The sequence below is a fragment of the Vombatus ursinus genome, unplaced genomic scaffold (genome assembly GCF_900497805.2).
Source record: "Vombatus ursinus unplaced genomic scaffold, bare-nosed wombat genome assembly UNPS02014812.1, whole genome shotgun sequence".
Lineage (NCBI taxonomy): Eukaryota > Metazoa > Chordata > Mammalia > Diprotodontia > Vombatidae > Vombatus > Vombatus ursinus.
Genome location: NW_020954590.1, coordinates 94,338,428 through 94,364,918, shown reverse-complemented (window position 1 = coordinate 94,364,918; position 26,491 = coordinate 94,338,428). Strand labels below are relative to the sequence as shown.

Below are 26,491 nucleotides of genomic sequence, written 5' to 3'. Positions count from 1 at the left end.
TTATAATCAAGATTAAAAAAAATAAATGACAGCCCTATTAAAGACAAAGGTCAAGGGGAAAATTTGAAGCCTGTGGGAACTAAGTCTGCAGTCATGAGTGATGCTTAAGTAAGGAAGATCAACTTACTTTAAAATTTGTTTTAACTACTTACAGGCAGCCAAAATTTATCTTAGCATTATCAAGACAGGGTCCAATTTGACATATGTCTATTGAAAATAAATCATAGTTTTTGTTCATTTTACGTCCTATGAAGAAGGAGAAAGAGCACTGGGCAGGCAGCATGGTGTGGTATAAAAAAGACTGACTCTGGAGTCTAAGGACATGGGTCTAAATCTTGTCTCTATTGATTACTACCTGTGTGACCTTGAGCAAGTCCCTTCATCTCTCTGGGCCTCAGTTTCTTCATCTTTAAAAGGAGCAGGGTAGACGAGTATGACATCAGAGGTTCCTTCAAGCACTAGATATATGATCTTAAATTGGTTTAAGTTTTTTTTATTGTTTGTTTGTTTGTTTTGTTTTTGTCTCACCCTCTTGAAAAATAGAGTCTCACTTTAGGGTATGCCCATAACTGAGTTAGGCAGGTTTGTCCAGGAATACCAAGGCCTTTGGGAAGTATCATTACTATATTCAGAAATGCAGGCACATGGACGAGAGCCAGCACAGACGACTGAGGAATTAGAAGTTATGGAATTGGAGGGTGATAATTTCCTTTCTGGTACACACTGATTTGATATTCACTTGGAAAGATGTACTACCATGCCCTATCAATCAGTGATAATTTTGTTACACTCTGTGCAACATGTGTTTGATACACTCTGTGTATCATGGCTACACTTCATTCTGCAACATTTATACTATCAGCTGATATTCGTGTTTGTAAATTAAAGTGCCCCAATTTCATAGATTTTAACGGCAGGTTTTTCAGATTCTTCATATGCCCCAAGTGAATTTCATACTACTTCATTTGGTTTTCTATCTCCCAATGCTCTGAGAGTCTGGGAATACTGAATACCAAAATTGCTAAATCTTGTGCTAAAATAATTTATCATTGTTTCTTTTATGGTATTTTAAAATTAATAGTTTGTGGCATATCATTCAAATTATTGTCCCCACTAATTCTTTATATCTTTAGAGAACATAGACTCCTTATTTCTCTTTTTTAACTTTAGGTTTTATTGATGTATTTTTTTAATATTACAAACATTTACAGATTATTCCAATTCTCTTGTAAAGTCAAAGAATTAAGTAAAATTAAAAATACAATGACCTCATCTGAAAGGGCATGTAACATTTCACATTTTTTAAAAAAATTGATGGAAATTTATAATATCGATATTTAACATAAATTGTTCTTCTGGTTCTGCTCACTTCACTTTGATCAGTTCATACAAGTCTTCTCATGGCTTTTTGAAGTCTTCTATTTCCTCATTTTTTACTACACAGTAGTTCTCCAGCATATTTACATACAATTCACTTATCCATTCCTCCAGTGATGGACATACCTTCAAAACTTTAATTTTTGGCCACCACAACAAAAGCTGCTATAAATATTTTTGTACATACATGATCCTTTCCTCTCTCTCTGACCTCTTTTGGGTGTAGTTGTGTTAAAGTTGAAGTGCTATAGTTGGGTTAAAGGACACACATTATATAATAACTTTTGTGTGTAATTACAAACTGTTTCCAAAGTGGTGAACCCATTCATGGGCCCACTGACAGTGCATTAATGTGCCTGTTTTCCCACAGCCCCTCCAATATTTGTTATTTTCCTTTTTTGTCATTTTTGCTACTTTGATGAGTGTGAGGTAAAATCTCAGAATTGCTTTAATTTGTCATTACTCTAATTGGTGATGTAGAGCATTGTTTCATATGGTTATAAGTGACTTGATTTTTTTTTCCATCAAGAACTGCCATTGGGGAGTGACCCTCTTAAAATTTTAAATACGTTCTTTATGTATCTTAAAAATGAGACATTTCTTGGAGAAATTTGCTATAAATATTTTCCTAGTTGTTTTCCTTTCCTTTTAGTTTTAATAGATTTGTTTGTGTAAAAACTTTTTAAATTTTATGTAGCCAAAATTATCCATTTTATATTCTGTGATCCTTTGTATTTCTTGTTTGGTTATGAACTTTTCTTCTATCCATAGATTTGATAGGTAATTTTTCCCTTATCTCTCTAAGTTGTTTTTGATGTGATAGTCATACCTAGGAATCAGGGGTGGTGAACCTGCAGCCTCGAGGCCACATGTGGCTCTCTAGGTCCTCAAGTGCTACCCTTTGACCAAATCCAATTGAATTCAAAGGGCTGCACTTGAGGACCTAGAGGGTCACATGTGGCCTTGAGGTCTCAGGTTCCCCACCCCCGATCTAGGTCATATATTTATTTGTAGCTTCCCTTGGTACAAGGTGTGAGGTGTTGGTCTAAATCTGATTTCTCCCATACTTCTGTTCAGTCTTCCCGGTAGTTTTTCTCAGATAGTGAGCCCTTATCGCAGTAGCTAGGGTCTGTATTTATAAAACAGGGTATTAGATACATAGGCTTCTGTATATTGTGTACTTAATCCACCTATTTTTAACCAGTATCAAATAGCTTTGTATTATCATTTGAGATGTGACACTGCTAGGCCTACTTTGGTCCCATTTTTTTTCATTATTTTTCTTGAGATTCTTGACCATTTTTTCTCCATATAAATTTCATTTATTATTTTTTCTAGTTTCATAAAGTAGTTTGGTATGTCATTAAATAAGTATTTTAATTTGTATAATAAATGTATATTTATAATTTATATAATTATGTAATATGTACATATATGTAACATACATCACAACATATCATATCATCATATATTTCTCATTAGAGCTCCAAGTATTCTCATTTAGAACCTTTATGCTCTGCTTCAATGAAGCAGGGAAGGAGCTAACTTTTCTAGTGTGGAAGGTTTTAGTGGTACCCAGCCCTATGTCACCGCCTAACCATATTAGGAAGAGAGCATCTTGTTGGCTGACTTTTATTTGCTGAGAGCATTTTCCTAAATAAATAATTTGGAAGATAAATTCATATATCACATTCATATCTGATTTTACTGAATGGAAAGGCAGTTTTATCGAACAGGTAGTTTGCTCACATGGATAATATTTGCTAATTTGTGTCAGACATATGGCTAAAATAATAGGAAATTAACTTTAAATAGATTTTTTTTGTTTCAACCAGGCATGAGACATAATCTAATTTAATTAATTATCAAATATACACGATTTTGGTCAATTGTATCTGGCCCATAACCACAACTGGGCATCACAATTATCTGATCTCTAACTGATGCACAATAACAGACAAAATATATTTGTGAGGAGAGCACAGAAATCTCCTCTGGAAGCATAAGCACAGCATTCTGTTTGCATAGAAAATAATAACAGAAGTAGCTCATGGGGATATAGTGCCTTATAGTTTGCAAAGCTCTCGACATGTAAGGTGTTTATTGAAATATCTAAATGAAATAAAGTTGAACATAAAAAACTGTTCCATCACAAAAGCGAGCTTCTAATCTGCTGGTTAAGTGATGCTGGTCACAGTGGTCCCAGTAGAATGGAATTTTTAAAGGCTTGAGAAAGAACATGAGAGACAGTGTGGCATAATGGGATAGCTAGGTGGCTCAGCAGATAAAGTCTCAGACCTGGAGTCAGGAAGACTTAAGATCAGTTCTGGTCTCTTATTAGCTTTGTGACCCTGGGAAACTTACTTATCTTATGTTTGCCTCAGTTTTCTCACCTGTAAAATAGGGATAATAATAGCACTTACCTCCCAGTGTTATTGAGAGAAACAAATGAGATAATAATTGTAAAGTGCTTGACACAGTGCTTAGCACATAATAGTAGAAGTAGTAGTAGTAGCAGTAGGAGGAGGAGGAGGGGGGAGGAGGAGGTGGAGGAGGTGGTGGTGGTGGTAGTGGTAGTGGTAATTGTTGTTGTTCAGTTATGTCCAACTCTACATGACCTTGTCCATGGGGTTTTCTTGGCAAAGACACTGGAGTGATTTGCCATTTTCTTCTCTAATGTGTCTCATTTTACAGATGAGAAACTGAGGCAGATTAGGATAAAGTGACTTGCCCAAGGTCACACAACTAGTTAGCATCTAAGGCCAGATTTAAACTTAGATCTTCCTGCCTCCAGGCCTAGCGCTCTTGCCACTGCACCACCTAGCTGCTCTGGCACCCAGTATTTAGTTGTTCAGTTGCTTTTCAGTTGTGTCTGACTCTTTGTGACCCCATTTAGGGTTTTCCTGGCAAAGATACTGGAGTGGTTTGCCATTTCCTTCTCCAGCTTATTTTACTAATAAGAAAACTGAGTTAGAGTTAAATGACTTGCCCAGGGTCACACAGCTAGTAAGTGTCTGAGGCTGGATTTGAACTCAGGAAAGATGAGTCTTCCTGATTACATGACCTATTAAATGTTGTTATTATTGTGGAGAGAGAGCTGGTCTCAGCCAAGAAGATCTGAATTCAAGTCCTACCTTTGATACATACAGGCTGTGTGACTCTGAGCAAGTCCCATAACCACTTTGTATTATAACTCTCTGAGGTAATTCTCTAAGATTTCAAGTTGTACAAAAGTGCATAACACTGTCAGTCTGCATTGACAGAAGAATTTCATCATCAAGTGTTCACATCCCTTCCCACTTTCCTTAGCAGATGAGCCCCATTGTCATTCCCCCAAATCTTCAGTCTCTCTTTAGCTACTGGTTCCTCCCCTGCTGCCTGCAAACACAATCAAGTCTTCCTTTCCTTAAAAACACTGGTAAGCAGGAGCAGCTAGGTGGTGCAATGGATAGGGCATGGACCCTGAAGTCAGGAGGACCTGAGTTCAAATCCGGCTTCAGACCAAACACTTGACACTTACTAGCTGTGTGATCCTGGGCAAGTCACTTAACTCCAATTGCTTAAAGAAAAAAAAACAAAAACCGCTGGCAAGATTCAACTATCTCCATTAACGTGATCTTCAATCTCTGCTCTCTTTCCCAGCCAAATTCTTTGAAAGAGCTGTGTATGCACAGGGCCACCACTTCCTTTCCTCAAAGGCTCTTCTTAACTTCCTCCCATCTGCTTCCAATCTTGTGACTCAATAAAAACTACTCTACCCAAAGTTCCCAGTGCTCTTCTATCTGCAAAATCTAATGGCCTCTTCTCTGTCCCCATCCTCATTTACCCTTCTGCAGTTTTTGGCACCAGTGACCAACATCCTCTTTTATATCCTCTCTTCTCTCTGGGTTTTCCTAACACTGCTATCCTGGGGAACCTAGAAGAACCTATAGGTAGGTTGTCTTCCTACCTCACTTACTGCTACTTTTCATTCTCCTTTGTTGATCACAAGCCATTTCATATTCCCTAACTGTGGGGATATCTCAACTCAGTATCCTCAATCTCCTCTTTTCTCTCTATAAGCAGTTGGGGTTCTCACCAGTGTTCATGTATCCAATTATCATCTCTGTGCAGATAACTCACAGAACTATATACCCAGCCTGTCCTAGCTTCTCTCCCGAGTGACAGTCTCACTTCACCAACTGCATATCAGCCATTTCAAACTCAGTGTTCTAGAGGCATCTCAAACTTAACATATTGTTGAATTTGACATTGTTGGAAGAATGTTTATATGTACACTATACCTACATATATATAAATCAGCAGTAATGTTGATACATGTACATAACTGTAAACTTAAGTGTATATGCTTATATGAAATCTATGTATAGAATATATACATATATACATATGTTTCTGTATACATGTATGTAAGGGGTGTCCCAAATGCTTCTTGCAACTTTAAACTTTGGGGAAATATTCTACATATGTTTTTATGTATATGCGCATGTATTCATATATGTGTTACATGCTTGCATATGAATATGTCCATATGTATGTGGATATATGTGTATGTTTGTATGTATATGTGTATATATGTGTGTACATATACATGTTTATATGTCTGTATGTGTGAGAATATATGTATGTGTATATAAATATATGTATATATATACATATATAAATATTCTTCCAACAACATCAAATTCAATGATACTGATTAAGTGCTTATTCTGTGTAAGGCAGCCTCCTAGGTGTTAGAGATACCAAGATAAAAAAAACAACAACTAAAGAGTACTTCCTCTTGAAAAGCTTATGATCTTTTTTGGGGATATAACTCTCACATCCTCACTACAGCTTTCAACCTCTTTGAAGAAAGTAGAAAACTTAACAATCAGCAAGCATGCACCTGAGGTGGTACATTTATAAACTATTAAAATTGTTATTTTACTGCTGGATTTTATGTTCATATTGCATGGTATAGTCATAGAAAGTTAAGCTTTTTATACCGAATTTTAATTTTTTTTTAATTTGTTTCACTTTTTCCATATGTTACATGCAGAAAATGGTACAACATAATTGTAGAGACCTTCTTGCCCACCCTATTTGCAGAGAATATTTACTTATGAAATGGTAAGATTTGAATTTTCTAAGCATGAGTAAATTCTTATTGACATTTGTATGTACCTCTTTCTGATTTCTAAACAGGTTTCACTCAAGATAAGTAATTCCTTTGTAATATCAAATTTTGTAATCTAACGTGGACAAGTTCTTAAATACTACTTTCTCACTCATGGGAGATTTTGATACTGTCTAGCCTGGCTGTCTGAAGTAAATCCATACCCAGGAGAGTGCTAAATCAGCTAAGACTTAACAAACTTCTTCCTAACTCTAAGGATCTGTAGGTAGACAATGGACTAGATTGCTGAGAGATGAACTTTTCTTTTATGTAGATCTTAAACTGTCTACCACAAAGAGAAAAAGAAAACCTTTTGTTGAAAATATATAAATTATGTTTTACACATTTTGCTTTTTAGGATGGCTTATGGGTTTAGAGCCCATGTTATGAACCTAGGATTGTACTGTCTTGGCCTTATTCCAATGACCATTCTCATTTCTAATATAAAGCCAGGTTTGGCTTTCAATTCAGCAGGTATCATCAATGGTACCAACAATGGATCAGCATCTTTAGACACTAAGGTATTATTTTCAATTTCTTTCCATTCTTTGACTTAAATTTGACATTTTTAAAAATGAATGATTAAAAGATGGTCCATTTGACATATTAGGCAAATAGTTCTGCCTAGGGCTCTAACCAGTAGATTGATAACTGAATGAAAAATAGTCTCCTTAGTTCACTCTCTATTGGCTTCACCCTAGTCCCTAGACTGTACTTTAGCTTTATACCCCATCTAACCAGTTGATCTCATTATTTGCCTGCTGCCTCTCACCCCACTCTCACTTCCTACTTTTTGCTCTGAGTACAGCAATCAAATCAATAGTATCATTACTTCTGGAAAGGACATATTCATCAATTCCTTTCTCTGGTCATCACTCCTCCATATGTATTATCTTTCCCCAACAGAATGTAGGCCCCTTGAGGATGGAAAATGTCTCTCCTTTTATATCCCTAGTACTTAGTGCAGTGCCTGGAACACTGTACTATGTTTAATAAATGCTTTTTCATTCGTTCATAATAAGAAAGAAGAAATGCAGCAGAAAGAGTACTGGACATGAAGTCAGAAGAAACAAAGGTTTGAAACCCAGCCTTAACATTAGAATTAGTTATGTGGTCTTAGGCAAGTCATCTTACCCCTGTGAGCCTCAGTTTCCTTTGCTGTAAAATGGGATGATAATATTCATTAAAAGTGCCTCGCAGTATTTTTCTGAGTAAAGGACTTTAACCTGAGAGTGCTATATCATTGTGAGTCGGTACGACTGATAGTCATTCTGAAATCGTAGTACATTAACTAATGTGATTAATCTACAGAATGAATGAATGATTGAATAAAAAGCATTTATTAAGTTCTAAGTATTCTCCTTCCAGAGCCAGATATAAAATTAAGACCGTCCCTGACATTAAGGAGCCTGTGAGGGGGAGACAGCACACATGGAGGAAAAGTAGCCAGGGAAGGCCCGTGGTCTGGGCAATCACAAAAATAATGAGAGTAACAATGGAACATTCCAATAATGAACCCTTTCCACAGGCAATGGAGTGGTGATTTGATGACAGTTCTTAGAAAAAGATGTAAGAAAAGTTGAATGCAGTGGCAGGGCTGAAAATAGTCAAGGTGAAGATAACCAGAGAGCACAGAGTGCAGAGGGCTAGCTTTTCCTCCTCTCAGGCATGGCCGGCCTCTGCTGGTCCACTTTGGCAGGGGGAGTAACAGCATCATACAATCTGAAGCTATTTGATCTGCTTGTCTGTATGTTGTGGTTCTTTTTTTTTCTTTTTTTTCTTTATTTTATTAATTTACTTTGATTTATCAACAATCACTTCCATAAGCTTTTGAGTTTTAAATTTTTCTCCCCCTTCCTCCCTGCCTCCCTCCCCGAGTCAGCACGCAATCTTATATAGGCTCTACATATACATTCCTATTAAACATATTTTCTATGTTGTGGTTCTTCCTATGTAGCATCTCATTTAGGTGTAGAGTTATATTTTTCTATAACTCTCTGAATAAAGGAAATATAATTTTTATTGCCATTTCCATAAAACTAATATATTGTCTTCAGAGTGACCTCTCTGTTTGAATCACAACTAATATAAAATAAAAAAGTACCCAAAACAGAAATAAAATTTACCACCAGACAAATGCGAACACATTAAATTACCATTTCATTTTACATTGGCATTTCATCAACTTACTTATTTGGCATACTTTTCTATTTCAGAATTCATATCTCATCAAAGTTTGTATGATTTTAGTTTTTCTGTCAAGTGTATTTGGATTTTGCAAAGAAATGATACAAATCTTCCAACAGGTAATAACTATATTTATTATATCTTCATAATTGTGGCTATCTCAAAATGAAGAACATTGATTGGTCTAATAGAAAAATATATTATGGAAAATTTTCTTTCAGTAGAGGCAACTGACACAACTGCTTTCTTAATTAGAACTTAATTAGAATACACATCAAAATATTTCAGGAAAGACTGTTACTTAATATTCCTTAATGTTACTTATTGTTCCTGTGTTGAGTCAGACACACAGATTCTGTGGGGCTTTTTATCCATTATAGATCTGAGGCTGTCTAAGAATTCTGACTTGTTTTACTAATGCATGCTATGTGATTCTCCTTATGTCTGTTTTGATTTTTTTTTTTTGGCATGGTAGACACATCAGGTTGTGAATATGTTAATTTGAATCTTATATTCCAAGCCTGTTCAATCAATCAATTAACAAATACTAATTGAGTATCTTCTCTGTATAGAAGGCATCATGTCAGAGCATTCTTTTCCTCCAAGTTCTGTCACTATATACTCCTTGACATGAACTAGTTTTCTTAAATTCCAATCAAGCTGATTAAAGGTAGAAAGTAGTCATGATACAAAATTGAATGTGACTTTGATTAAGCCAGGTTTCTTTGACTGTGGTAGTTCTGTGACTAAGGCAAACAGCAGTGCCTTCACACCTTTTGAGTCATGTGATTCTTATCTCTCCATTTTTTTTCCCATTTCTTCCGTAAAGGATTACGCACAATGAACTAGAGGCTTTCCTCCAGGGCATTATTATCTCTGGGTTACGTATTGCATGGCCAGTATATTTGTTGTTTCTTTTTTCTTCCATCTTCACTTTTGGTCACTGGTAATATATTTTCCCCTCCTACTTACACATTAGCAATGGTGACATACTGTTGCCTCCTTGTGCCCAGTTGTTATTTTGATTCTTCCAAAATGGTTGTGTTCTGCATGAGTGGTACTCATATGTCATTATTGAGAGAATGGTTTTGTTAATAAGACTTTTATACTGTGTAATACAATCTAGTTGCCTTGCACTCAGTTCCTGGACCAGCTCAGTTTCCAACTGTTGTGCCTTTGTAGGAGATATACAACAAAGGAGTCAACAATGCAATCTCTGGCTTTATACATCTGTAGACAAATGCCTGAAGCACTGATGGCAAGAAAGGTGAAAATAATCCTAAAATAAGGAGTCAAACTTAGTCATATTCTGTTCAATTCAACATGCATCTTTTTGGTCCAGACCTGTGATTTCATTGGTATAATGAACTGCCAGTAAGGACACTTTGTCCATGCAGACTGGCAACTGTTCCAAACATTTTATAGTCCTGGAGAGTTGTCTTAGGCACTGAGAAATTAAATGACTTGCTAACACTTGTCATGAAATTAAGTGACAACTTGACAAGAGCGTTTATTAAGAACTTACTATGCACCAAGCTCTGTACTAAAGGTTGGAGCTAAAAGGACAAAAATAAAACTGTTCCTGACCTCAAGGAGCTTACATTCTAACAGTAGAGGCAATGATATTTAGAAGTATATGCAAAATATATATAAAATCAACAAAAGGTTGTGTTGGGAGGGAGGATATTTGCTACTGGTCAGGGAATGCTTAATATAGAAAGTTGTGCTTGAATTGAGACTTGAAGATAACCAAGGATTCTGACATTTGGAATTAAGGAGGGAGAATATTCTGGACTCGGTGGCTAGACAGTGCAAAGTCATACAGACAAGAGATGGAATGTCCTTATAAGAAACAGCAAGTAAGCCAATATGGCTGGACTGTAGAGTTTTGAGGGGGATAATGTGTAAGAAGACTTGAAAGTTAAGAAACTGGATTGTAAAAAGCTTTAGATGATAGGCAGAGGAGTTTGATTCTAGATACGATAAAGAGGTGCTAAAGTTTATTGAGTAGGAGAGTGGTATTTAGATTGTAAGCTCCTGGAAGACAGGGACTATTCTTGTCTTTCTTTGAATCCCCAGCCCTTAGGACAGTGCTGGGTATATAGCAGGTGCTTAATAAGTGCTTGTTGACTTGACTTGATGTAATCAAACCTGTGCATTAAAAAAATCACTTCAGTGGCTATGGGGAAGATAGATTGGAGTGAGGAGAACTGTGAGTCAAGCACCTCCTCTATTCCTGCATTTTGTTGAGTGCTATGGATGAAAATACAAAAAAGAAAGGGCCCTTATTCTTAAGTGGTATGTTCCACTAAGGGTTGGAAGGACAGAATAATAAGTACACAGACAAGGAAATACAAAGTACTTTCAGAGGAAAACACTAACAATTGAAGGAAATAAGAAAGGCCTGTGATCAGTCCCATGATTGAAATTAGGCCCTGAGACAGTCTGATTGTTTGAAAGAAACAGCATAAGTAATTTATGGTAGGTGGACAGCATTTGTATACCAAGGAGCTATATTTGAGAAAATCTTAGTATCAGAGAGAATAAACATGGTTAAAAGCTTTTCAGTGAAGATCAGCAGAGGGTAAAACATAAGTGATACTGTCACATGAACAGATAACCACTTGGACCGAAAGGGGAAATAGATGATAAATCAGGAAATAGATCACAGGTTCATCCCAAAGACATGACGTAGTCATGGGGACTTTCATTTGTCTGCCCATCTGCTGGAGCTCAGAAAAGTTAATAATTTATTGACTTACCTTAATGATAATTTAATTCTTCAAGAATGGAGGCATCCATGAAGAGAATTTACCATCAAATCTGAATCTGTAGTAGAGGAGAAGAAAACTTGACATAGTCTGACATGCAATCTAGATTTTAAGAGAACAAATTTCAAAGAATTCTGGGGATGGTTAGTTAGGATGCCATGGCCTAAACTTTCATTTAAATCTTGAGAATAAGATGCCAATCCTAACTATTAGGTGGGTTCCTTTGAGAAGGTCGATTGAGACTTGAAAGTCTGTTCTGACTCTCAGGAATCTACTTCTTGCAGTGTTAATTCACATATATGCCCTGAGATGAGCATATCTTTCAGGAAGACTTCAACTGTTATGGGCTGAATAGTGTATAGTGAACTCTCATAGTGTTTCCAATCAGAACTGAAGACATAGGTTTGCTCTAGATGGCATGAATCCATAGCAAGAGTCCTGGGAGCCTAGACCTATAAAGGTATTCCCTCAATAGCTTCCCTTTTCCTATTCCCCCATAACTTTCCACCTGTTAGTTCAAATTCCAGGTAACTATTATTATCCAGGGGACTTTGGAGAAGTCAGCCTTTGTATGGTTCATTTTCATCATGGAGAAAATAGGAAAGATTGTGCTGGATAATATCTGGTGAATCAGCTTTAAACTCCATGATCTTATGAATTCTGAAGAAATATTGGTATTAACTATACTGGGGAGGAGGTTGGAGAGAGCGTCTGACATCCTCCATCATAGTACATTAATATCATGTCATATTGATATATCATTGAAATCTTCTCTTTCTTTTAAATCCCAGAGAATGAATTATTTTTTGGATCCCACCAACCTCATAGAATGGACAATTTATACAACTAGCATTGTTTTTGTGTCACCCTTATTCATTGGCATACCAGCTAACCTACAGTGGCAGTGTGGAGCAATTTCTGTTTTCCTTTTCTGGATGAACTTCTTGTTGTATTTGCAGAGGTAAAGCTGATCTATTTGGTTTCTAACTTCTCTTTAAAAAAAAACTTCCAAAATACAATTGAATTTTGAATTTTGGTGGCATTTGTTTTTTTCGTACTATTTTTTAAATCATCAAACTTTACACATAGTAGTTATAAATGTATATTATCATATATGCTATTATATATACTAATACATGTTCATGTGTGTATGTATATACATATATATATGTACATATATACATGTATACACACATACACACACACACACTTTTGATAAATAGTAATATGCTTCTCCAAGGTAACTGCTGTTTTCATTTTAGGGTACAGGCTAATTCCTTTTCAAAATATGAGAACTTTTGGAAATAAAATATATCAAATTGTTTTCTTCATAATACGTTAATAGCACTCACTTCCTCAGTTCAGGGATCAAACTAAATCAATATTTATGGTGAAAATAGTTGTCAATATTTGACTGGCTGCTTCTTGATTCACCTGCTATCTCATTGTTCACCCATTCGGCCACATGCTGCACTATTAAGACATTTGAGAATTCTCTCTTATGTTTTGCTGTGCACATGGCAATTTTTTTTCTTACTTTTTTAGGTTTTTCTAGTTTTAGTATTTAAGTTTGTTTCTTTTTTCTTTTCTTATTTTGTATTTAAATTTGAAATTAAAAAATAATTACAGAAAAATACATTTGAGTTGGGGCAGTTTTGTTGAAGAGATGGGAACAGTAAAAGGAGGAATGTGAGAAAGAAAAGTGAATGATTTCACATTTTAGGAGGGGAAATTCCAGGTTTCTCTTTGTGTCTATATGTCCACAGGTTGTTGTGTTTGTCCTTCTTTCTCAAAGAGGACCATGACACCAGGGAGATGATGACCTGACTTGCAATTGACTTTGTTTTGAGTGATGGATGGAAGATATAAGAGGATTCTTTCCTACATTTTTGGAAGTAGCCATAGTATCATTTAGAACTGAAAGGACTTATGAGTATCTAGTTCAGCTCCTTCATTTTACAAAATAGGAAACTAAGGGTCAGAAAAGTTAAGTGATTTTTTCAAAGGTCACACTGGTTGTAAGTGGTAGTGGTGGAACTGAAATCCAGGTCTTCTGAGTCAAATCCAGCCTTTTCCATGCAATATGTTGTATGGTAAAAAGTCAAAAAACAAAACAAAACAAAACCCTGCCCATGGAGTCTTGAAACCTTAGTTGAGACTAAGTTTGGTTTAAATTCTGCCACTAATTCTGTGACCAAGAGTCAGTAACTTAATATCCCCTGAGTAAATTCTTGTTCTGTGATTACTTTTTCTTCTCTTATTGCTATTGCTAGGATTTCCAGTACAAGGGGACATTGGACATTCTTGTTTCATACCTGATCTTACTGGGAAGGCCTCTAGCTTATCCCCATTACAAATAATGCTTGCTGATGATTTTATATAGGTGCTTTTTATCAATTTAAGGAAAAATCCATTTGTATCTATACTTTCAAGTGTTTTAGTAAAAATGAGTGTTGTACTTTATCAAAAGCTTTTTCTGCAGCTAATGATAAAATCACATGATTTTTAAAAACTTTTATTATTGATATGTTCGATTATGTTAATAGCTCTCTTTATATTAAACTATCACAGCATTCCTGGTATAAATCCCATTTGGTCATAATGTAATAATCTTTGTAAAATATTGTTGTAATCTTTTAGCTAGCGTTTTATTAGGATTTTTGAACATGCATCCATGTTCATTAATTTTAAGAATGAGAGATACACACAGAGTTAAAATGGAGGTTTAGAGTAGAATTTACTGTGTTTCAGCTGATACAAAAAAAAAGCAGTGGTAGCATTCATGATCTCAGACAAAGTTATGGCTAAAACAGATTTAATTAAAAGAGATAAACAGGGTAACTACATTTTGATAAAAGGTACCATAGACAATGAAGAAATATCAATACTGAACCTACATGCACCAAATTTTTGAAAGAAAAGTTAAATGAATAACAGGTGGAAATAGATAGCAATACTACAATGGTGGAGGATTTAACTCTTCCCCTCTTACAACTAGAGAAATCTAATAAAAATAAACAAGGAAGTTGTCAAAAAAGTGAATAAAATTTTAGATAAGTTAGATATGATATATATCTGGAGAGAATTGAATGAAAATAAAAAGGAATACACCTTTTTCTCAGAAGTTCATGGTATCTTTACAATGACTAGCCATGTATTAGGACATAAAAAAATTATACTAAAAAGCAGAAATATTAAAAATATCCTTTTCAGATCACAACGCAATAAAAAAGTAAATTTAATAGGTGACCGTGGAAACATAGATCAAAAACTAATTGGAGATTAAACAACTTAATCTTAAAGAATTAGTGGATTAAAGGACAAATCATAGAAATAATCAATAATTTAATTAAAGAGAATAACAATGAGACAACATTTCAAAACTTATGATACACTGCAAAAGCAGTAATCAGAGGAAAATTTATCTCTCTAAATGCTTACATCAATAAAATAGCAATTATAAGGAGTTATTTTACACAATTATATGCCAAGAAATTTAACAGTTTAAGTGAAATGGAAGAATATTTACCAAAATATAAGTCACCTAGATTAGGAGAAGAGGAAATGGAATATCTAATGGACCTATTTTAGAAAAAGAAATTGAACAGACCATACATGACACTCCTAAGAAAAAAGCACCAGGACCCGATGGATTTAAAAGTGAATTCTATCAAACATTTAAAAATCAGTTAATTCCAATATTAAATAATTTGGAGTGATAGGCAAAGAAAAGATCCTATCAAACTCCCTTTATGAAACAAATATGATACTGATACCTAAATCAGGAAAAGAAAAATCAGAGAAAGAAAATTATAGATCAATTTTATTAATATCTTTTCAATGCTCTAGACCTTCTACACAATCATAAGATTCAGTACCAGTTCCTAGGTCCACTAAGTGAGCTGAGACAGAGATGAACAAGAATCATAGGGTGAATAGGTAGCTCGTGCTTCCCACAGTTTTCTGATGAAAGGAACCACCACACTGGTAACATGCGAGCAATCTTAAACAGCTACAGGCCAGGAGGTATGGGTCCTAACTGAATGTGCTGTTGATATATTTAATAGCCCTACTTGACTTGCATCAGCACCTAGAGAAGATTATCATGAATTTTGTTGACTGTAATAAAGAACCATGTGTATTATTTGTGAATTCATCATTTTTTCTGGGGGAAAAAAATCAAAGCACTTACCCAAATAATGAATCATCTTTAATATCAGAAGGTTGAAATATTTTCTTCTTTCCTTTATTTTTTTTTGCTCCAAGCCTTTGTGTTCATTAGCATATAAAACTTCCAGTATAGAAACTCTCTCCTCACTAATAAAAATCAATAGCTCATTTTTGACATATTTTCCTGGGGGCAGTGAATGTAAAAGTGACTTGCCCAAGTCACACAGCTAATATGGGTCAGAGGCAGGATTTGACCAGAGGTCAACCAATCTACTTCAAGACCTTTATCTGATGCCCCATGCTTCCTCTCTTTTCACTGTTAATTCAAGATATAATTCAAGATAATTGGTAACACAGGTTTTCCATGTATCCCACAAACTGGGTAACTGACTTAAGAAGAAAAAATTATCCATACACATAATCACTTCTGCCTTCATATCTAGTAACCCAATGCTGCCTTCATTTAAAATGCACTTCAGCCTTCTGACCTATGAAGCCTGGTTTGTGGTTTGACGAGTCATAAAAATGAACTGATTCTGTATAAAGAACAGATGAATGAAAGAGCACTAAGGTAGTAAATAGTATATGCCAAGTACTGTGCAAAGACCAAAGTAAACAAAATAGCAAACTATATCATATACAGAAGATAGAGCATTTAAAACTTTTTGTTTGTTCTTATGCTTTTTTCTAGATTTGAAAATTGTGGGATCTATGTTGTAATGTTGTTAGAAATTACTAAAACCTTGCTGAAAACTACTTTTGTATTTTTCTTCCTGATTTTGGCTTTTGGACTTGGCTTCTATGTTCTCTTGGGTTTACAGGTAAGATACCCACTGTAATTGCTAACATTCTGAATAATGAAAACAAGTGTGTCTCTATCCATCCATCATCTTTGAAATTCAATTTTATCACTTTTTACATGATGAATACTCATTTAATATATGTGAATGGAAGAGATTTAACCAATATTTCTGATTTTCCAAACAAGAGATCATCACTAAGGTGTTTTTTCTCCTATCATTGTGTATATCCTTTCTTCATAATTTGCTTTGGGGGCAGGTGGATCTCACATATTGTTTGTGAACTTTATTTTTATTACCTTCCTTTTTTTCTAATCTCCAGGATGCATTCAACACCCCGATGCTCTCTATAATGCAGACCTTTAGCATGATGCTGGGAGATATAAATTACCATGACGGATTCCTTAATCCATTCCTCGGAAATCATTTGCCATATCCCTTTCTATCATTTTCTTTCCTTGTTGTCTTCACCCTGTACATTCCAATTGTTCTAATGAATTTACTTGTAAGTAATATTTACTGATTCAACACTTAGTCATGTAGTCATTTTGATGTTGATAGCCTGTGATCAATCATGATGAATAGTTATTATAATCGTTGTTTCTTGTAATCATGATTCTTCTCCATGATGTACCATTTGGCTATTACAAAGAAGTATTCAAACTAATGCTCCATGGTGGAGAATCTCCCTTATTTCACCATTCCACTGTACGTTTTAACCCCTGATCTCCAACTCTAAAACAGGTAGAATGAAAGGGTGAGAAATGTCTATACAGAATTGTATAGAGAGTTTACTAATATATTAATCAATGCCTTTAAGTTTTATCTTTGCTTAGTTAATGATATTCTATTGGATAATATCAAAGTGTAAACACTTTATGAATATTTATCCAATATGCTACTTTTATTCTTGTTTCTTGCCTCAGAGGCAGCTAGATGGGGCAGTAGATATAGCATAATTCCCGGAGTCTGGAAGACCTGTGTTCAAATCCAGACTCAGGTACTTACTAGCTATATGACACTGAGCAAGTCATTTAACCCATGTCTGCCTAAGTTTCTTCATCTATAAAAATGGGAATAATAACAGCACCTACATTCCAAGGTTGTTGTGAGGATCAAATGAGATAATATTTATAAAGTACTCAGCACAGTGCCTGGCACATAGTAGGTACTTAATAAATATCTGTTTCCTTCCCTCCTTAAATTTGTTGTATTTTGAATAGTTTTATTAGATAAATGCCAGCACTTTTATACTTTTTGGTATTAAGTTTGTATTCTTCAGAAATAAGCTAATAACTTCCTCTCACCCTATTCTTTTTGGAGATAGAAGCCTTAAGTAGTTTATCCCAGTTCCTAACCCATCCCTAAGAGTTCTTTTTTTTTTCCTTGATTCACCTAGGACCATGATTCTTTATGGTCTCAGTTTAATGATTTTATCTTCTACACATTTTCCCATTTCAATGGTGTCTGCTTTTTATTGTAAACTCCTGGAATAGTAATCCTAGAGCCATTTTGGAGTTGAAACACCTCATTACTTCTTTGATTTCACAAAATGTCATGACCCCCTATGGTGTTATATAGTATACATTTATATTTTAAAGGAAGTCCTATGCTGATGGCCCATTACAGTGTGGAGATGATACTGGGTTCTTAAAAGTTATGCCAATATAGTGTAGGTTTTACCTAACAAGATGGGCATTTTGACCCCAAATAACAGAGTGTGTCTATAATCAGAGAATCAGGCTATCTAAATTTAGTATACCCTAAGTGTTGTTTGATGCTAATGGAATTGATAAAATAGAATCTCTGGATATTTTAGCCCACAAAGGGGCATGTGCATTTTAAACTAAGCCACTAGAATGTTAATATCAATGAGTGAATATTAGCCAATTAACCTTAGAAAGTTAATAATAATTTGGTAATACATTACAGATTGGTTTGGCAGTTGGTGACATTGCTGAGGTACAGAAGAATGCCTCTTTGAAAAGGATTGCCATGCAGGTAAACAGAATGTGCATAAAATCATGGGGACTAATCCTACAGTGATTATTTATGCATGTGAACTAATTGATTTCCTGAGAATTAGTTGTCATAGAGCAGTTATTTAGCAAATATTTTCACAATAATTATTTGAATTATTCCCAAGAACTTTTCCATTGCATCTCGACTACTTACTTTTCATGTTGTCTGGTCTAGGAGGAATGTTCTTATTGGTGAGATTGCCCACCCTTCTTCACTTCTTAGCATATAACCACCCTGCTAGTGTTTGAATCCAGGGGTTTATATCCCATTGAGTAGGTGATTCTCTTTCTAGTCAGCCATTCATTATATTCACTGTGGAGCAGGAAAATAAAAGCTAGAGGACACTAGGGACTTCAGACTGTATTGTAGATATGAATTTTAACTGTCGGTCCTGAGGTTGTGAATTTGTTGTCACAGTTGGGGAAGGGGGAGGTGAAGAGGAGAGGAAGAGAGACACAGGCAGACAGACAGAGACCAAGAGAGAATTTCACAGATCTGATAGTCTAATTTGGAAATAAGAACTTTTTCCTAGCAATCAATTCCAAGAAAAAAATATATCATATATACTCTTATAAAAATGACATTGGGTAACATAAATGGATATGGTTTTGCAGAAGAGGCTGATGTTTTTCAAATTTACCTTTCTTATGTTGGTCCCCTATAGAAACTAGTGACTTTAACAAAAAAGCATAATCCAGGGAAATAATTTTTCCTATGAATTGAGATAATATAGTACAGATATTGCTCTGTGATTATCTAAATTAATATAGGACAGATTTAGAGAACCGAGAGGGAAAACCAGTTTACTTGTCTTTTAGCTTATCTTTGCCAAATATCCAATTCATTTCAACAAGCAGTTCTCTAGCATCTACTATATACCAGGCACTCTACTAGGTTCTGGGGATACAAAGAAAAAAAATAGCTTCCTCCAAAAAGTTGTCACTTCATTAAATATCCAAGACATCCTTCTTTTGGAAGCTATTAGATTGTCATCAATCTATAAGGTCTTTGCCAGCCACCTGAAATGCTGCAGTTCTCTATTATGAATTCAAGAAGGATCTTTATTCTTTAGATTCTGAATGTGCTACAGAGTTGACATTCTATTTTGAATTATTGGGAGCCTGATTTTTAGTTTCGCCCAGTCAAAGGGCCAAAACACTTCCATAAAGAGGTAGGTTGGATTGCAGGAATTCCAGTGGGTAGAATGAATTTTTTTCACAAAAATGAATTTTAAGTCTGCCCAAAGAATTTGATAATTATTATTTGTATCTACAAAGTTCCACAGCATAAATAATAGAAGGGATGTTTATGGTTTGACAAGTTTAGAGATCACTCAACCTAGTTGACTCTAATCTTTCAGAATTATTTTATCTCCTATTGTTCATTCATTCATTCATTCATTCATTCATTCAACAGACAGCTTTTAAGATCTGCTGTGGATACAATAATATATTACATATTTTGAGGATATAAAGGAGACAAAAGGCTTGGTTTCTGCAGGACCTTAAGTTGCTTAAAAACTAGTTGAGGCTCCTAAGGCTCGAGAGCCATCAGGCTGCCTAAGGAGGGGTGAACCAATCCAGGTTGGAAAAATGGAACAGATTAGTTTCTGTGCTGATCAGTATTGAGATTGGGCTTCTGAGAAGCCTCTGCACTTCCAGCCTGGGAGAGATAGATCCTATGTAACAATAACATATATGATACAACCACAAACATACATACAATAAAACAAATATATGTGTGTTTATATATAGTTATAAGTATGTGTATATATACATACATACATGCATATACACATATTACAATATATACACATTTACACATATATACACACACATATAATCACTAAATCTAGCTGAGAGGAGAGTTAAGCAATAAAGCATTTACTGAATGCCTCCTCTCATCAACTATGAAATATATGTCTCACATTATAGCAGATGCCATTAGAGAGTATATTGGAGAGAAAAGACTTAAATACATAGAAAAAGTGAATGATCAATATATATAATAAATGACAAATTTAGGAGATACTCTAGGCTTTCTAGAGGAGATAGGGTAGAAAGATAGTAACATTCCAGATATGGGTAAGAAAATGAGCAAAGGCAAAAAAAGTGGAAATTAATATTTTATGTTTTATGAACAGTGAGAATATCTACTTGACTGAAACAAAAAGTTCATGCTCATGAATAATTAGTTGAGCCCGGATTATGGGAGGCCTTTTATTCCAAGATTACAAGACTGAGCTTCACTTACTATATAGTACTGGGACTATTTAAGCTCTTGGGAAAGGAAATGACATAATGGAGATGGTATTTAAAAAAGATTAATATAATTTTTTTTTTAAATCATGCTGATATGAAGTGGGGGAAGAGGCAGAGAGATTTCTAACAGTATGCTTGCAGTAATGTCAATTAGAAGTAAAATAGGAGCCTAGACAATAATGGCCCCTTCCTACTTTTCTAGTCTTTTTACAGTTACAACCCACCACATACTCGGCAATCTAGCAATACTGGCCATCTCTCAGCAAAGTACCTTTTTATTAGTTGCTCTCTTTCTCTCTCCCACTTCAATTCAATGAACATTTAGTAAGCACCTATTAATATCCAGGCACTGTGCTATACCCTGGGGATACAAATAAGAAAAAGAGATATTCCCTGGCCTCAAGAAGCTTACAATCTAATTAGGGAGAGAACAGGCACAAAAGGAAGCTGAAAAAGAAAGGAAAAGGGGAAAGACAGGAAGGCTTCTGGAAGTGGAAGTCAGTTAGAACTGCTGATGGAGAGCTGTGAAGGGTTGGAAAGCTGGAAGGCTGTGAGCCCTCCATAAAACGGGGCTTTTGGAGTAGTTTAGCGCTACACCCTGCAGCCCTCCATTCAGAGGGAAGAGACAAATGTGGGTGAGTTGAGAAAGTGTAGAGTATCTAAACCTGAATCATTCTTCATTTTGATGAGATTTTTTGTGGGGGTGGGGAGAAGAAGAGCAGCTGATGGAGAATCAGCCGAATCTTCACCTCCATCTTGTCTTCCTTCAGCTCCAATCTCACCTTCTGCAGGAAGCCTTTCCTGTCCTACCCCTCTCCTCTATTCTCCACTCTGTTAATGCTTTCTCTATGAAATTACCTTCCATTTATACTATATGTCTAGTATATATATGTTTTCATGTTATCTCTACCATTAAAATTTGAGATACTTGAAGGCAGGGATGTGGTGGTGGTAGTGGTGGCATTGACCCTCATTGTTTAGCCCAGTACCTTGCACATGATATTTGATCAATATTTGTTGACTGACTGAACAAAGATGGTAGTAGTGGAAATGGAACAGAAAAATTAAATCTGTGTGACATCGCAAAAGAATAATCACTAGAACACAGCTACTGTTTGGACATATTTGACGTAGTGAAGAGTGCTAGACTTAAGGAAGCCAATACACAAATGTTATTCCTATTAAGGGCTGGTTATAATGTATGACCCTAGGCAAATGGCTTCTCTGGAAATCCATTTCCTCATCAGTAAAATGGAAATATTTCCCCCCTCAGACTTATTGTGAGGAAGATGCTTCATGAGCTTTGTGCTGTATAACAGGTAGATTTGATCTATTATTGAATAGAGAATAGGGACTGCAACTCAGAATCAGAAAGATCCTGAGTTCAAATCCTGCCTCAAACACTTACTGACAAGTATGTCCTCGAGCAAATCACTTAACTTCTCTAAGGCTCAGTTTTCTCACCTATAAAATGGGGATAATGACAGAACCCTGGGTAGTTAGGTGACTCAGTAGATACAGTGTCAGCCCTTGAGTCAGAAGAGTCAGAGTTAATATCTGGCCTCATACGCTTACTAACTACATGAATCTGGGCAAGTCACTTAACCCTATTTGCCTCAGTTTCCTCAAGCCACTATAGTATGTTTGCCAAGAAAACCCCAAATAGGTTCACAGAGAGTTAGACATGACTGAAACAACTCAACAACAAAAATGATAGCTCCTATCTTACAGCATTGCTATGAGGATCAAATGAAATGATATGTGCAGTACTTTGCAAACCACAAAGTGATATATAAATTCTTGTTAATGTTATTATTATCGCTATTATTAGGAACTCCTTGATGAGGAAACTCATGTTTTGATAGTGTGTTGGCACAGTCTTACCTAATTGGTTATGTGACTTGCCCAGTCTCACAAAGCCAATATATTTCAGAGAGAGAACTTGAATCTAGGTCTTTTTGGCTCTAAGACTAGCTCTCTATCCACCGGGCCACACTGCCTCTCATTATATAATAAAAAGAAAAGGGAATAGTCAATGACAGTTCCAATGTTATGTACTTGGGTGAATGATTTCATAATTGAAAAACTTATTAAAATGGCTTGGTGGGAAGATGGTAGTTTGTATTGTTTTTGTCTTTGTTGTCTTTGTTGATAACAGTACATATAAGTGGGCATGTCCCATGGGTTATTGCAGATAGAACACTGCAGAGCAGGTAAAAGGGCAAGATAGGATGGAATGGAACAGAAGAGCATTGTTTAAATGCTTATTATATGCAAAGTGCTCTGCTAAGTGCTGAGGATATATCAAGACAGTCTCTGTTCTTAAGGAGTTCATATTCTAATTGGAAGAGAATACATAAATGAGGATTCATGTGCTTATGTGATTCATGGCAGATGGAAAGGCCAGATAGTGATTCAGGGTTGTGTGTGTCTGTGTGTGTGTGTGTGTGTGTGTAGGTGGGTTGGAGGGGTGGAGTAACAGGGTAGATGTCAAGACCTCATTGACCTTGGAAGAGGTGAGATACATATAGTGATATGGGAATCATTGCCTTAGACATCATATTTAAAGCACTGAAAATGAATGAATTCTCCAAGGAAGGGGAGATAGAGGAAAAATAGACTGACTTTTCCCTCCTTTGTCTATTCTCCCTTATTAGCCCATCCTTCCACCATGTGCTGTGTATTGGATGGATACTATGGGATGAGGTAAAAGATGGGGATTGGGGTTGGTACCTAAAAGAGTAGCAAGGGTAAAGTAGAGCTGAAGGAAGAGAGGAGAATAAGTTCTTAGGTGATTTTTAATAATAGGATAATGTAATGAATTCCAGCTAAGTTTTATCATTAAACTATATGTAACATATTTAATGATCTTGCTAATGAGTATATTTTTGCTATATTATTATATGTTAGGTGAAACTTCATACCAGTTTAGAGAAAAAATTGCCATTTTGGTTCCTAAGTAAGGTGGACCAGGAATCGATTACTGTGTATCCTAACAGGAGAAAGACCTTTGGAATTATGGTAAATGCATGCAATCATAATAAAGTTATAGTGCTTGGCATTTATATGGTGTTATATTTCAGGACTTCTTTTTTTGGACTTTGAAACTAACCCTGTCTGTGGGAAGGAAGTAATTACCCTTTAAAAAGAAGGTGCATTGGCTCAAGTCAGGAGGATAATACGAAATGGATAAGAAGGGGTGATGAAAATGTATTTAAATCTATCTACGAAATGATCTACGAGATCTACGATCTCCCAAACTCAGTTATTTATTCCCTTCTCCATGATAGGGCTGAATATAACCATTTCCACACTAGCCCTAATAGTGAGTAATCATTACTGTGGCATAGTTGAAAAATGTGACCCAAAAAGATTAAAAGGTATAATGCTAGCTCATTCATTCAAGTATAACTGCTTTAAACCTAGGGACCAAGAGGAAAGAAACTACAATGTTAATATTTAAATTCATATCCTTTTAAAAGTGTAATTTTCATACATTTGTTCCTTAACGTTAACACGTACAGGATCATACAGGGGAACGTATTGATTCAATAAATATTGACCTGGAATTCTAAGAGCTGGATTCTAATGCCAACTTTGTCATTAAAAGCTTGTGCTCTTGGTCAAAGCCTCTGCTTTAATGCAAAACATTAGACATTATATGTAACATCCTTCTTAAAGTCAAGAATTCAATGGCAATCAGTAATGGTTTTAGAAGAGTTTTGTTCCAATAATTAGCAGGTTTGAAAAAAGCCAAGGTAGATAGGACCTTAATTAGTGAAGGTTCTGTTTAGACTCACCTAAAATTATATCAGTCCATAGCCACATACACTTATCTAATTTAACATAATAGTTTGTAGAAGATTTGAAGAAAATGAACCGGGCATACTCTTCTATAACACATGTAAGGTACATCCTGTTATTTGCTTATTGTCCTTCTTACTCTCAGTGCGCATTCTTATTACAGACAAGATAAAAGATCACTTCTTCCCTCTTCAGTGAAAACTTCCCAGCAACAAATACTCTTACAACTATTTAAACCTGACTGGGAAAATGTGGATAATCATTTATGGCACAATTTCATAAAACAATTTACCGAGTGAATTTGTCATTTAATATCATTTTACTGAAAGTGTGCAGATAATTTTAGAGAATTAATATCTCATGTAGTGTTACTAGTATAATCAAATGATGGTTCAATTGTCTCGTTTTATCCCACAGAATCTATTCCAGTATTGTTTTTGTCCTCAATATAAAAAACCAGAAACACAGTATGCCGATAAGACTTTAGAAGTTGAAGTTTTGAAGCAGAAATACAGGTATCATTTTTGCTTCTCTTTCCATATCAAATAACCTCATGAGTAATTGTGGATTAGTGTCAGGGAACCTGTTGTTTAATTGACTGATATTGATAATATGATGGCAAGTGGGACTAAAAGGTGCTTTTCCTGGGGGTTTGGTATCAATGTTTGAATCCCATCTATGAACAAGCTTTCTCCATTTATTTATAAGGAATTGTTTTGATAATATTTAAGAGAAGTTATCTACATAGGCATTTTATTTAGGTGCACATACTATGGTGATATGGTTTTCTAGAAAACATGTTTTAAAGGACTTGATGAACATTATGTATTCCTTCATTGTAAGGCTCACAACTTCATAAGGACCACGTGGATAGAGGCAAAATGCAATAAATCTCTCTTCTGGGAACACTGAAATGATAAAATTGCTGCTTGAGAAATAATCTGTCATAGAGAAAGCACCAAGCTTCCCAGCTTGCTCTATTGGATCTAAACATTAAGGCAGAAATCATTTTGTTTGAACGGTTCAATTTTGCTTAGCATATCTTTCCTAATTCATAGTTAACTAACCAAAGCTCAGATGCCCCAGGTTATCATATATGCTACCTTCCTCTCAGATTCCTTGCCTTTTGAAATAAGCACCTGGGGAGGAATGACTTGGAAATGGGTTTTTGGCTGGATTGAGAGGAGAGATGGAGTCCTAGTCCTTGCTGTAGCTCAGTCATTAGGCTGAAAGAGAATTAAACTTAAAAATAATGAATAAATTGTGCACATACCTTTAGGCTGAAGGATCTTGCTTTGCTCCTGGAGAAACAGCATGAGCTTGTCAAGCTCATCATTCAGAAGATGGAGATCGTCTCTGAGGCCGAGGATGAAGATAGCAGTTTTTCATTTCAACAAAGATTTAGAAACCAACAGTTACAGAAAAATAGCAAGTGGCACAGTGTGCTAAAAGCAATGAAAAGAAAAACAAATTGTGTTTAGCATCACACAGTTAGGTATTCTTTTAGGATTGCTGTTCTTTTAACTGAGTTCATTTGGTAATTTTGCTCATTTTATCCTATCCAATTTCCATTTGTGAGGGAGAGGAGGGAAAAGGAAGAGAGAATTATAATTCTAATTGTATGAGCAATTTAAATAGAATAAAATGTTCTTAAAATTTATATAAAATTAAACAACCCATTTTGACCTCCCTGGTATGTTTCATTCATTGAAAATATATTTTTAAAAATATGTCCCTGCTGATATCTTCAATTTGAAACATATCCATTATTTGAGCGAGTAAAAAAATATTCTAGAACAGTGTAAGAAAAAAAATCTTACTCAAGTGACAAGAAGTCACCCATATGGATATAATTTTAAAACTCAAATGTCAATAAGCATAACTCTGGGATGCTTATCTTGAATAATAGGTAACCTTGTAGAGCATAATCATAGGAACTAT

The 26,491-nt window shown here is 35.3% G+C and overlaps 1 protein-coding gene across 1 annotated transcript in view; it reads left to right on the top strand.

Moving 5' to 3' along the window:
• Positions 1-26,031, top strand: part of LOC114054025 (transient receptor potential cation channel subfamily A member 1-like) — a 75,152-nt gene extending 49,121 nt beyond the window's left edge. The window contains exons 18-27 of the mRNA XM_027877101.1: positions 6,419-6,489; positions 6,894-7,056; positions 8,752-8,841; positions 12,285-12,454; positions 16,355-16,484; positions 16,786-16,968; positions 18,396-18,464; positions 23,657-23,767; positions 24,968-25,065; positions 25,830-26,031. Coding sequence (XP_027732902.1) covers positions 6,419-6,489; positions 6,894-7,056; positions 8,752-8,841; positions 12,285-12,454; positions 16,355-16,484; positions 16,786-16,968; positions 18,396-18,464; positions 23,657-23,767; positions 24,968-25,065; positions 25,830-26,031 — 1,287 coding nt within the window. The remainder of the gene's footprint in view (positions 1-6,418; positions 6,490-6,893; positions 7,057-8,751; positions 8,842-12,284; positions 12,455-16,354; positions 16,485-16,785; positions 16,969-18,395; positions 18,465-23,656; positions 23,768-24,967; positions 25,066-25,829) is intronic.
• The last annotated feature ends 460 nt before the right edge of the window (positions 26,032-26,491 follow it).